At 43.2% G+C, this 14,517-nt stretch overlaps 1 protein-coding gene across 2 annotated transcripts in view; it reads right to left on the reverse strand.

Annotated features, from left to right (window-relative positions):
* The window catches only part of LOC122552627 (5-hydroxytryptamine receptor 1D), a 34,283-nt gene extending 21,397 nt beyond the window's left edge, over positions 1–12,886 (reverse strand). Inside the window, exons 1-2 of one of the 2 annotated variants that reach the window (XM_043695405.1) lie at positions 12,120–12,886; positions 9,842–10,002 (exon numbers count right to left, since the gene is read on the reverse strand). In XM_043695405.1, the coding sequence (XP_043551340.1) occupies positions 9,842–10,002; positions 12,120–12,291 (333 nt within the window). In that variant the 5' untranslated portion in view covers positions 12,292–12,886. Of the gene's footprint in view, positions 1–9,841; positions 10,003–12,119 lie in introns of those variants that run through there. The other variant, XM_043695406.1, reaches the window with a different exon arrangement.
* Positions 12,887–14,517: the final 1,631 nt, after the last annotated feature.

A 14,517-nucleotide genomic window follows, 5' to 3' on the forward strand; every position in this document is an offset into this window, starting at 1 on the left:
TTGCAGTCTTGGTGAGCAAAAGGGCCTGTTCCTGTGCTGTCATTACATTACATTACATTACAGTGTGGAAACAGGCCCTTCGGCCCAACAAGTCCACACCGCCCCGCCGAAGCGCAACCCACCCATACCCCTACATTTACCCCTTACCTAACACTACGGGCAATTTAGCATGGCCAATTCACCTGACCTGCACATCTTTGGTGGGAGGAAACCGGAGCACCCGGAGGAAACCCACGCCGACACGGGGAGAACGTGCAAACTCCACACAGTCAGTCGCCTGAGGCGGGAATTGAACCCAGGTCTCTGGCGCTGTGAGGCAGCAGTGCTAACCACTGTGCCACCCGTGCTGTCCTGTTCTTCCTTCTCTGTTCCTCGGTAACAAATAGGAGCCGCGAGTATTATCCACTGGGGACTTGACTCTATGGTAGGGACAAGATTAGAGTGGTGCTGGAAATGCACTGGAAGTCAGGCAGCATCCGAGGAGCAGGAAAATCGACATTTTGGGCAGGAGCCCCTCATCGGGAATGGTAGGGAGGTCATCCAAGGTTGAGGACAGTACTGCCTACGGAGCTCTGAAGCTGCCAAGCCTCTCTTCCCACATTTTCACGGGAAAGGGCCAGTTTCCTGAGGTGCAGATCTCGTTCAGTTAGTAGCTTCCTTTGAATCGGAATATTATTAACTCTACAAACATTCCCTGAAGTGCAAAACCGTATTCACTGCCATTCACCGCAATCTCATTTAGAATTCAGCAACTGGTTCCCAGGAACTCTATTAGCCATGTTAAACCTGTAACACTGCAATATAACAGATGGTTTCGGGTCATAGTGTCTGCTACTATATCTGTCAGTTCACCAGAGGATTTTGTCTCCGGGGTTGGTGAGTAGGTCAAACTCTTTCTGATGCTGAAAATCAGGGCCCCACAAACAGTGGGGAGAGTGACGTTTTGTTAGTGAAGCCATTAAATCCCATTTGCCTGAAAATATTCTCTCAATCTTTCGGTGCACTGGGGCCTACCCACTGCATCACAAGATTCCAGTTTCCCAGCAATTTCAATAACTTCCCTATCACAGTCTTATTGATTCCATTGGAAGGCAGGACTGGTGGAAAGTTTTCTTGACTCTCATCGCTCATGTTATAACCCAGGTAATCTGACTGGAAAGGAACGTTGTTTATTGTTGAACACCAAAACAGAGCCACAACTAGTGATGTGCATGGGTTAGTCCCAGCCCGGACAGATAGTTCTACAGACCCATCCCTAGGTCTGCATTATAGTAAGTTCAGGTAACGAGCAGGCCATGACCTGTCACCAGTTTCACTCATACTCAACAAGCTCCACTGGGAGATTAATTAGCGAATCCTCATGTACCATGAAGAGTTAACACAGTCCCGTTATATTTCAGCCCCTTTGGGAGAAAGCCATTGTTGCTTGCTTATTATGCCCGTATCAGCTATTAATGATTTTCTCATATGTGAGAATGAGCTGTGTGAGTAGGTATTCAGAGTTGTTGGCGATGAAATTGTTCATCTTGTGACTCGGCCACCCACTGATTGTAGAGATCTACACAAACTTAAAGCTTCGAGTTTCCACCCACTCGCATACAACCAGACATTATTTCCCTGACAGTTCATCCCAGAGAACAGGGATTGTCAGCCCCTTTACTGAGGCAGGGAACCAAACCCTAAATTCCCGAAATGTGTCTCTTTCCTGCATAGATCTATAAGAAATGTTATAAAGTATTACCTCTGTGGGAGTCTCTTGCCATTACACTTCAGCTATTGATAAGGATGGAGATCCTACTTATTCAAGGGCAGGAGTGTCACCCTAACGTTTCTGACTACCCCACTGAAGATAAGAAAAATAAAGACTAGCATTTGTACAGTGCCTTTCACAGTTTTGGGATGTCCCAAAGTGCTTTTCAGCTAAGGAAATAAAGTTTGAAATGTGGGTGAAAATGCAGTAGCCAAATTGCGCACAGCAAGCTCCCACTGGCTGCAATGAGACAATGTCCAAATCTATTTTCGTGATGTTAGTTTCACTGAGCGCCCAAGTGACTGGGTAGTTGAACGTAACTAATCGGATAGCCCTTTTAAAGAGCCAACACAATCACAATGGGGTGAGTAGCCTCCTGCTGTGCTTCTTCATTCTAGATTCCATTGTGTAGATATTAGCAAGAGATTTAGTGTGTGACATTGGTTTAGACAGGATAATAGAGTCATAGAGTCAGAGAGGTGTACAGCATGGAAACAGACCCTTTGGTCCAACTCATCCATGCTGACCAGACATTCAAAATTAATCTAATCCCAGTTGCCAGCATTTGGCCCATATCCCTCTGAACCCTTCCTATTCATGTACCCATCCAGATGTCTTTCAAATGTTGCAATTGTACCAGCCTCCACCATTTCATGTGGCAGCTCATTTCATACACGCACCACCCTCTGCTTGAAAAAGTTGCCCCTTCGGTCCCTTTTAAATCTTGCTTCTCTCATCCTAAGCCTATGCCCTCTAGTGCTAGACTCCCCCACCCCAGGGAAAAGACCCGTCTATTTACCTTATCCATTTTTAATTTTTAATTTTAATTTTATGAACCTCTATAAGGTCACCCCCCAGCCTCCGACTCTCCAGGGAAAACAGCCCCAGCATATTCAGCCTCTCCCTATAGCTCAAAATACATTTGTCCCTGAGAATAGCAACAGTCTGGTTTAGGAGTTAAAACTAAGCTGGTTCCACTCACACCACGTACAACATATAACTTCTTTGACATCTGCTGGGTGCACTGCACAGATAAGGTACCATTAGCATTGCTTTAAACAACAACACTGACAACCTCCATTCCTATAAATGCAGAAAAACATCCTGAGACACTTCACAAAATACCAAGTTTCAGAAACAAATATTAAGATTGAAGACTGAAAGCCCTGGCCTGTGGAACTCATTATCACAGAGGGCTATGGAGGCCAAGTCATTGAGTGTCTTTAAGACAGAGATAGATAGGTTCTTGATTAGTAAGGGTTAAGGGGAGAAGGAAGGACGATGGGGTTGAGACACATGTCAACAAGATTGAATGATGGAGCAGACTGGATGGGCCGAATGGCCTAATTCTGCTCCTATCTTACGATTTTATAGTCTATGATATAGGTGTTAACAGGTGTTAAAGAAAGACAGTGGGTTAGTGAGGTAGAGAGGTTTAAAGAATGAATTACAGAGCTTGGGGACTAGGGAGCCAAAGACACTGCTGCTAATGGCAGAGCAATTAAAATCGGGGAGGTGCAAGAGACCAGAAGTGGAGTTTCATAGCTATCTCAGTGGGTTGTGGGGCTGGAGGGTATTACAGACTTATAGGGAAGAGTGAGACCTCAGAGAGATTTGAAACAGTAAGAGAATTTTAAAACTGAGACATTAGTAGAACTGAGAGCCAATGTAAGTCAGTGAGTATAGGAGAGAATGGATGTTGGTGTCAAGCAAGCAATGGATATTGGTGGACACAAGCAGCAAAGTTAACAATGCATTCAGGTTTATGGAAGATAGGTTGGTCAACCAGGAGAACATTGAACAATCTGATTTGACTGCTGCTGTAAGTTTTAATTCTGAAGATGCCCATCCCACCAACCCTGATATAGAAAATCAGAGATCTGCACGCAGGCCATACAACAGGTTAACATGTTGCAGAGAACCATAATCTGCATCTCACTATTAAGTAACTCCAATACTAATCCAAAAACACACAACTATACCTTGTAAGTGAACATGGCTTAAAAATGACTCCTGGAAGTCACTGCTGAGAAATAGTGCTTCATCCTCCACTTTTAACAAGATACAAAGGTCAGATGGATACTAGCTTTCCTTAGAGGGTCAGAAATCTCCGAGAGTTAATCACTGCATTGAGAAAAATTGGCATACTATGTAGTAAGATTAATCCATAAAAATGATATGGTGGTTGGTTTGGAGACAAAGATAGTAAAACAAGCCCATGGATATAAACGAATGTCTCACAATGCAACGCAAGGTGCTCCTGGTAAAGAGCTGCACAATGAAATCAGGAGTGCGAAGGTTATTGTGCTAAAATTCCAATTTCTTTATCATCTTCATCCTTCTCTCTTTTGTTTTTTTTTCCTGACATTAATTCTAGCTTAGTTATAACTTCTGAACAAGGTTACTTAGCTGTGTGTGATTCACCGATAGTTATACCTTCGGGAGCCAGGTTCGATTCCAGCCTCAGGCGACTGTCTGTGTGGACTTTGCACATTCTCCTCGTGTCTGTGTAGGTTTCCTCCGGGTGCTCCGGTTTCCTCCCAGAGTCCAAAGATGTGCAGGTCAGGTGAATTGGCTATGCTAAATTGCCCATAGTGTTAGGTGCATTAGTCAGAGGGATATGGGTTACTCTTCGGAGGGTTACTCTTTGGAGGGTCGGTGTGGTCTTGTTGGGTTAAAGGGCCTGTTTCCACACTGTAAGAAATCTAATCTAAAATCTCATAAAGTCATACAGCATGGAAACAGTCCCTTCGGTCAAACTATGCCAACTATCTTCCCAAACTAAACTAGTCCCACTCGCCTGTGTTTGGCCCATTTCCCTTTCAACCTTTCCTATTCATGAACTTATCAGAAATATCTTTTGAATATTGTAATTGTACCTGCATCTATCATTTCCTCTGGCGATTCATTCCACATAAAATCACTGTCTGTGTAAAAACATTGCCCTCATGTCCTTTATTAATATTTCTCCTCTCACCTTAAAAATATGCCCCCTAGTTTTTGAACTCCCCCACCCTAGGGGAAAAGACTTTTGTTATTCACCTTATCAATGCCCCTCATGATTTTATAAACGTCTATAAGGTCACCCCTCAACCTCCTAAGCTCCAGTGACAAAAGGTCCCAGCTATCTAGTCTATTTTCTACTGGCTCCCTTGATTGGCCCAACAGCTTAGACCCTGAAAAATTAATAATCTTATCAAATATAATATAACGTGCATAAAATCATGTTGACTTTGTCTGATCATACTATAATTTTCCAACTTTGATATTAAGACTTTCTTAACAATAGTTTCTAGAGTTTTCCTAACAGATTTCATACTTCAGACATGTATCTCCAGTCTTCTACCATGAAGTCAGATAAAATATTTCACTAGCAAGTTTTGAGAAGATTTGTAGCTCAGGTTGAGGTTCTGGATGTAGGTTTGCTCACTGAGCTGGAAGGTTCATTTCCAGATGTTTTGTCACCATACTAGGTAACATCTTCAGTGAGTCTCTGAATGAAACACTGATGGTGTAGCCCGCTTTCTATTGAGATGCATTAGTGAGAGAGGGTCATGTTGTTTTGTGGCTAATTGATGTTCATATATCCTGGTGGCTAAAACTAGGCTAAAAGAAAAAGACATGACCCACTCCCACTTGTATCCTTACATACAGATGAGGAAGGACACCACTTCAACTGGGACAACACATCCATCCTAGGACAAGCCAAACAGAGACACACACGAGAATTCCTAGAAGCATGGCATTCTAACCGAAACTCGATCAACAAACACATTGACTTGGATCCCATTTACCACCCCCTGAGAAAAAGAACAGGAAATGACATCATCATAGAAAATGACATCACTACAGGAAATGACATCACCAAGCCAAGGAAACACAAGCATCTGAATAGAAAGCCAGCTACACCATCAGTGCTTCATTCGGCAGCTCACTGAAGATGTTACCTCGTACGGTGACGAAACATCTGGAAATGAACCTTCCAGCTCAGCGAGCAAACCTACATCCAAATTATTTCACTGTTTCTGCCTTTTTCTCATTACTCCATAACTTGCCCTGTCTCTCCCTCTATGGACCAATGATTACTTTAGCTACTCTCTTCCTTTACAGTTAATGTAGGAATTGGCAATAAATGTTTGCTGAACTAGTAACACCCACACCCATGAAGAAATAAATGTTAACAAAAAAGTTTGCTTGAACCTAATTGTTTGTTATGCTTTTGTTGTTGATTCCCGAGTGGACCATGGTAACTGGATTTCCTCTGTTGTCAGTTTCCACATACAGGATCGTTAGCTAAAATTAAAAATCATGAAACTGAAGGCTAATCATTGACCTCATTAAGAGACTGGTTAGGAGATAGAAAGAGTTGAATAATGGATATGTTTTTGAATAGAAGGTAAGTGATTAGTGATGTCCCACAGGGATCTGTGCTAGGTCCTCAACTATTCATTATATTTATTAATAATTTAGATAACATAGTGGAGAGCCACGTATCCAAGTTTTCTAATGACACAAAGATTGATGATTTAGTAAGAAGTGTAGACAGGAGCAAAAAATTACAGAAAGTCAGTGATAGATGAAGTGAGTGGGTGAAACAGTATTAGGTGGATTTCAACATAGGTAAAGATAAGGTTATACACTTTGCATAAAAAAACGATGGGTTCACTATTATCTAAATGATAAAGAATTTTGGACCAGTGAAGGTCCAAGTAGGACTCCGTGAATGCAGATCACAGAAATGTAGTAGTCAAGTACAAATCACAATCAAAAAGACTAAATAGACTTATATGATAGGTACCGAAACCCTGGTCAGTCATCATCTGAAGTATTGCATACTGTTTGCAGTAGGATATGCTGGCCTTGGAAAAAGTGCATTGCAGATGCACCAGAACGTTACCAGGCTCCTAAGATCATGAGAAGAAATATCTAAAATAGACTTGCTTTATCTGGAATGTAGAAGGTGAAACGGTGATTTAACTGAGAAGTTTCAGATTTTTTAAACAAATTAATAGGGTGGGTAGTGTGAAACATTTTCCACTGGTGAAGAGTCTAGGACAAAGGATACATGATACAAAAATAAATGTCAGGCATTCATTTATGAAAGACCTCTTCACGCAAAGAATGGTCAAAGTGTAGAATATTCTTCCACAAAAAGAATAGATGATAGGTCAATTAATCATTTTAAATCTGAGATCACTAGCTTTTTGTTAGACAAAAGGATTTTTGGTTATGAAGCTAAGTTAGCTGGATGGAGTTAAAGGAAAAAATCATAATTTCATTCAGTGGGAGACAGGTTTGAAGCGCTGAAAGACCACCTCCTGTTCCCATCACGGAAGGACTGTAGGGTCTTCTGCATGGACTTTGACCAACTGCACAACTTTCTTCATCCATAAATATCCTGTAGATTGTGTAAATAACAGACACATCACATGGACAATTATGCCACTGACTGACTTTTCAACAATTCCATACATACAGGAAGAAGGAATCCAATCAGCTCCTTCAGCCTGTTTCAGTGTTTGTAGAAAAACATTCACACTACCATTCTACTAATCTCTTTCAAAATTCTGAAACTCTGCAGCTAAATCACCTTTTCACCTTCTACATTCCAGGTAATGCAAGTCTAGTTTAGATATCTCTTCTAATAACCTTTGGAGCCCTGGTGATGTTTTTATGAATCTAAAATGTATTTTCCCAAGACCAACATATCCTGCCCTGAATGGTACATAATACTTCAGATGATGTCCAACCAGAAACATAGAAAATAAGCCGAGTAGGCCATTCAGCCCGTTGAACCTGTTCCACTATTCAATTGGAACATTTGCAACCCATGAATGAATTAAAAAACACAGATACCTTGAGTGCTGTCTTTTAACATCCAATTGCTGTATTGCAATTTCCATTACGTAAAAGCTAGATCTAAAAGATGAATTTGATTCTGTAACATTCTTTATACAGTGAAAACAATGGAGAGTTTAAAATAAATGCTTTTCAATTCACGGATCAGACAGCCATTTCTTAGAAATCCATTCTCATATCCTCAAAAGCAAAGGTATGAAAACTGATATTAAAACTCCAATGGTATAATATGTCAAATCTCAGCTCTTTCATGGAAAATAAGTCTCCTCAAAGATAATCATTCAAAGAATCATGACTGGTTTATGGTGCTCCAAATGAGTTCATTTTCATTTTTATTGCCTGGGTCTCCAGAATTTTGAGAAGCATTTTGGAGGTTGTTTTCCATGATTCTGTCCATTTCTAAGTTAGAATATCAGTTTATGGTGACTAAATGAGTCATATTATGTTTTTATTGCTTGGATTCCTGGTTGGCTCATCAGTATTTTTGCAGCTTAAATTCTGCAATTCTCTCTGGCTTTCTGTGAAATCACGAAGCAGTGGCCTTGATCAAACTTACAGAATTACAATGCCTAACTCTGGAATTACATTTTGGGGAACTAATGGAATATCCTAAATAAAAAGCTGATAATATTAACATAGTTTTTTTTAATATTAAGGAAGAGCTTTCTTGAAAATTAAATTGCAGTTTTGGGATATATGTGAAAAGAAATATCTGATGATGAAAGGTCAACTTGAAATGTTACCCTCTGATTCTCTCTACAGATGTTGCCAGACCTGCTAAACGTTTTCCAGTTTTATTTGTTTCTATTTTTGCTTATAATATTGCTTGTGTTCTCTTAAAGAACTCTCTGATGAGCCAATATATTGAGTACACATTTCTAATGTGCATAAATCTGGAATTTTACCATCTGTTCTGAAACATTCTCAAGATAACTGAAATAATTCACAGTTAAGAATTGTTTTCAAAAGGATTCAGAGAGTCAGGTGCATTGAGGTGTTGCTGGGTCAGTCAGTCAGTACTTTAACAGTTAGAACATGGAGTATTGTCACATCAGATATATATATTCCTCAAAATTGTATTTTATTGTTATAGAAGTCTTTTTTCTTAGTTAAATTCTCTGCTAACATTCTTTTCTTTTTAGCATCCTGATTTGGAAAGCTCGCGTAAAAGAGTTCTGCATGTGCCTTGTGTTGAGAATTCAGCAATGAGTCTCGGTACAGCAACTTAACCCTTTCCTATCCCAATAATATACAAGCCTCCAAAATATTTTGGAGCCTCAATTACCAGCCTCATGCACTTCTAAACATTGTAATGACCCCACCACTGAGAGTTGTGTCTCCTCATGTCTTAAGTGCTGGAATTCCCTCTCTCAACTTCTCCCCTGCTCTTCCCTCCTGCAGGGTGGTCCTTAAAACCATTGTCCACATTTCTGATTATCTGCCCTAAGGTCTCCTTGATATCAAACTGTGTCTGCTATCACCCTAATGAAGTGCTTGCACTCTTTTATTATGTTAAAGTCACGAAGTAAATATGCATGTTGCTGATTTGAAAAGGTTACCCAAGTGTTACAGCTAGTGTTTATACAAGTGTTCACTGGTATAACAGTTCACAATAGAGTAAACAATGTCTGATGCTTAATAGGAGTTTGTACAACAATTATTGCAGCAGAGTGTACCATCTACAAGATGCACTGCGGAAATTCACCAAGGATTCTCAGACAACACCTTCCAAACCCACAACCACTACTATCTAGAAGGACAAGGGCAACAAACACATGGGAACACCACCACCTGCACGTTATCCTCCAAGCTCCTCACCATCCTGACTTATATCCTAAAATATTTCACCATTCCTTCCCTGTCACTGGGTCAAAATCCTGGAATTCCCTAACGGCATTGTGGGTCTACCTACAGCACATCGACTGCAGTGATTTAAGATGGCAGCTCACCACCACCTTCTCAAGGGCAAGTAGGAATTGGAGATAATTACTCGTCCAGCCAATGATGCCCACATCCCCTGAGTGGATTTTTAAAAATCTCATTCATCATCCTTTTTCAAGCATTGATTAATGACACCTCTTTTACTTTGTATGGTGTAAAAATTAAATCTTTCAAGCATAGCAATTATTTCAGTTCTCGATTGTGCCAACTCCATACAAATCTACTTTTCAAAATAAGTTTTGGAAGCAAAGTGCGAGCATCAGACAGCCAACGTTTGGATATAACACTCACATTGTATTTGTTCCAATCCTGGTAAAACACCGACAGGACAACGAAGGGCATGACTCCCAGTCCCACCAAACAATCACTGACAGCCAGGTTGACCAGAAATACCGAGGTCACTGAGTGGAAATGTTTAGTCACAACAATAATGGTGATCACCAGAACGTTACCTGAAATGACATTTTTGAAAAATGCTAAAACCTAAAATTAAAATAATTCCATATTGTCAAGGCAGAAAGAGGGGTGGATAAGGAACCACTCTGGGAGGGAATTATTGCATTCAAACCTAAACTGAACTGAAAAGGTCTAAGGAAGGTTGGTGTGAAAACTAGAAACCTGGGGATGGACTAAAGGGTTCTGAGGTGTCTGGGTGTGTCTGGGATTTTGACCTGTGTGGGTCTGGGACTTTAACCAGTGTGGGTCTGGGACTTTGACCAGTGTGGGTCTGGGACTTTGACCAGTGTGGGTCTGAGACTTTGACATGTGTGGGTCTGGGAATTTTGATGTGTTTAGGTTTGAGGGGAGTTTGCTCTGGAGTCCAGCCCTCATAAAAGAAATGGTGACTGCAGTCAAGACATTAGAGAGGGAAGGTTATAGAGTTGTGAATGTGGCAGAGGGTCAGGGATGTAGACCTACACAATGAGGAGATGGATTGCAGGAACCACACCTACCTAATCAGGGAGACAGTCTGGAAGTCCAGATCTATGCAATGGAGCACCTGGAGTTCTTGATCTCTGTAACAGGGAGAGAGGTCTGGGTGGTCTAAACCTGTATAATGGGACAGTGGGGTCTGGGTGGTTTAGACTTGTATAAAGGGGGAGGGGTCTGCGTGGTCTAGATCTGTATAATTAGGAGAAAGTGAAGACTGCAGATGCTGGAGATCAGAGTTAAGAGTGTGGCACTGGAAAAGCACAGCAGGTCAGGCAGCATTTGAGGAGCTGGAGAATCAACATTTTGGTCATAAGCCCTTCATCAGGAATTAGGCTTGTGAGCCAAGGGGTTAGTTCTGAAGCAGACTCGCCTCATCTTCCGCCTTGGGACCCTCCCACCACACTGGATCAATGTGGACTTCACCAGTTTCCTCATTTCCCCTCCCCCACCTTATCCCAGATCCAATCTTCTAACTCGGCACCACCCTCATCACCTGTCCTACCTGTCCATCTTCCTTCCCACCTATTTGCTCCACCCTCCTCTCCAACCTATCACCATTACCCCCACCTTCATCCACCTATCACACTATAATTGGTGAGAGGGATCTTTGTGGTCTAGACCTAGGTGGTGGCTGGGGTCATAGTGGATGATGGGGTATGGGGGTTAGGAGCTGGGTGGTGGGGAGTGGGTGAGTGGTGGGTGATGGTGTTTGGGGTGATGGCTGGTAAAGTGGGGGTTGGTGGAGTGGAAGGGGTGGGGTGAGGTTGGTGGCTGGGGTCACAGCTAGAACAGCCTTGATCCTCCCAGTTCCCCTGGGACTGAGCAGAGCTGGAGGATTGTCCAAATCCAGATCGTGAGCCGAGAATTGCCGCTACACTATCTGGACTGCAACCCTGTGAAAAGGAACGGTTTACAGAATGTACTCAATCATCAAACCCAATCTTTTCTCCCTCATTAAATGCTGCAATTATTATTTCCGTTCTGTTTTGCTGATTAAATCCCAATGCTTGGTATATTTTGATCTACATGGTTTATATATAATTCCACACACATTAACATAGAGAAATAATTAGGGTAAATGTTTCTGTTTAAATATTTATGGATCTCACTTTTCAAGTATTTGGTAGTTTTGAACGTTTCAGTTGACGATAAAGTGAAGACTTTAAGCAGGGAGGAGATGGTTGCTTGTCCTATTGATAGATACATGTACAGAGAGAACACACAGAGAGCGAGAGAGAGTTAGAGAGAGACACGCACAGAGACAGGCACACAGAGTCAGAGACAGAGAGACACACAGAGTCAGAGAGAGAAGCACACACAGACAAAGAGTCAGAGAGACATACAGTCAGAGACACAGAGACGGAGAGACACACAGAGACATACAAAAACAGAGAGGCGCACACACAGACACAGAGAGAGACAGTCAGAGACATACACAAAAACAGACAAAAAGCGAGAGACACACACAGACTCAGAGACACTCAGAGACATGGAGAAAGAGACAGACACACAGACAATTGACACAGAGACTCAGAGACAGATGCCTAGAGAGACATAGACATACACATAGACACCTGCACACACAGAATTAGACATATACACAGACACAGAAGGGAGCAGTGACCCTGATACAAACCTGCAATCGCCGCCAGGCACATCAGGACCATGATGGTTTCCAGGAGGATCTTGACCGGGACGGACGGCGATCCGGAGCCGGGAGGGGAGGCGCTGGGGGCCGGCCAGCGACTCTGGCCGGTGCCGGCAGCTCCGAGCGACAGGTTGCCGAGGAGAAGCGGCGGGGTCTCCATGCTCAGGCGGCAGTGTCGCCCCTGGGGAGGTGGGCAGCGGCTGATGGTGAGCCCATAGCCCCGGGGAGCCGGCTGCCCCAGCGCCGCCGATCAGCTGAGGACCCCCTCCTCTTCCCTCCCCGGGGGGAAGGGGGCCCCAACCCGGGCTAATGTCAGTCCCTGCACCCCACACCCCCGTCCCCCAACAGCAGTAGCCGGGGCTCGGTATGGCACTCCAATCCACCAGCCAGGAGAAATATAAAAGAAAATCCCCTGTCCGCGATGACCCCTTAAATTCTTCCCATCTCTTCTTTTTCCTCTCTCCCTCCAGAATTCTTCATTAAATAAAAACACGCTACAAAAATCCTTCAGGGAATCTCAAGCTCAGCTGCATGGGACAGTTCAGCTACTTGGTGTATCCGCTGCCTCCGTTCTCGATGGGGTCCTGGATGGATATAAAGTCACTGTGTATTTTCTTTCCTCTCTCTCTCTCTCTCTCAAAATCTTCTGCCTCCCCTCCTCATACACTCCACATTGCCCACAGCAGCAAGCAGTCAGCTCTGCACCTGACTCCGCCCCGCCCGATTACCCTCCTCCCACACCCCACACTGGCATCAAGGAGGTGTTGGTGGTGGGGGGGGGGGGGGGGGATAGACATACACCAAGAGTGAGCTGAGGTGGGGGCGGGACTAGCACAGACCACCACTTACCCATCAATACTGCAACATCCTAGACACAGACTTGGCACATGTGTGTGTGAGAGAGAGAGTTAACATCTTAGGTGCTGCCTTTGATTTTAATCAGAGCTGCTGGATGTTAAAGATGAGGTGGTGGCGTCCCTATCTGTGAGCCAGGAGACCCTGGTTCAAGTCCCACCTGCTTTAGCGGTTTGCAATAATATCTCTGAATGAGCTGATTAGAAAATAGCTAGATGGATAGTATATGAATTGGGGCAGCACAGTGGCTCGCACTGCTGCCTCACAGTGTCAGGGTCCCAGGTTCGATTCCAGCCTCGGGCGACTGTCTGTGTGGAGTTTGCACATTCTCCCCGTGTCTGTGTGGGTTTCCTCTGGGTGCTCTGGTTTCCTCCCACAGTCCAAAGATATGCAGGTCAGGTGAATTGGCCATGCTAAATTGTCCATAGTTGTTAGGAGCATTAGTCAGAGCGGGGGTGGGTTACTCTTCAGAGGGTCATTTTGGATTTGTTGGGCTGAAGGGCCTGTTTCCACACTGTAGGGAATCTAATCAGGAAGGGTTCAGGTGGATATGGGCCATGGATTACACCTGAAACATTGACTTCTCCATCTCCTGATGCTACCTGGCTTGCTGTGTTCTTCCAGTCTCCTGTTTGTCCACCATAGGCCAAATGCTGGCAAATGGGACTAGATCTCCCACAGTCCAAAGATGTGCAGGTCAGGTGAATTGGCCATGCTAAATTGCCCGTAATGTTAGGTAAGGGGTAAATGTAGGGGTATGGGTGGGTTGCGCTTTGGCGGGACGGTGTGGACTTGTTGGGCCGAAGGGCCTGTTTCCACATTGTAAGTAATCTAATCTAATCTAATTAATTTAGGAAATCTGGTTTGCATGGATGAGTTGGACCAAAGAATCTGTGGGACTTTTTTCACTGGAGCGTGGGAGGTTGACAGGTGTCCTTACAGTTTATAAAATCATAAGGGGTATAGATAGGGTTAATGGTATGTGTCTTTTCTCTAGGTTAAGGGATTTCAAGACTGGGGAAGGGACATATTTTGAGGTGAGAGAGAGAGATTTTAAAAAGACATGGGGCAATTTTTTACACAGAGGGTGGCGCACATGTGGAATGAACTTTCAGAGGAAGGAGTGAATGTGGGCTCAATTACGTATAAAAGGCATTTGGATAAATACATGAATAGGAAATATTTGGAGGGATGTGGGCCAGGAACTGGCAGGTGGGACTAGTTTAGTTTGGGATTATGTTCAGCATGGACCGGTTAGACCGAAGGGTCCATTTCCATGCTGTACATCTCTATAACTCTACATAGGAGGCAAATATTTTCTCTGCAGCGAGCTCAAAACGGGAGGAGCAGAGAGCAGCACTCAGCACTCACAATGTGCTCAGTACCTTTAATATATTTTTAAAAAGGCCCGAGTCACAGTGTCTGATGTCATGTTTTATTGTGTTTCTCATTTTAGTAAATAATACATCCCTTTTTCACTCAGGAAATCTTGTAATTGGCTTCTTCATTTTGAATAAGCAAATTACATCTT

Source organism: Chiloscyllium plagiosum, chromosome 9 (assembly GCF_004010195.1).
Source record: "Chiloscyllium plagiosum isolate BGI_BamShark_2017 chromosome 9, ASM401019v2, whole genome shotgun sequence".
Lineage (NCBI taxonomy): Eukaryota > Metazoa > Chordata > Chondrichthyes > Orectolobiformes > Hemiscylliidae > Chiloscyllium > Chiloscyllium plagiosum.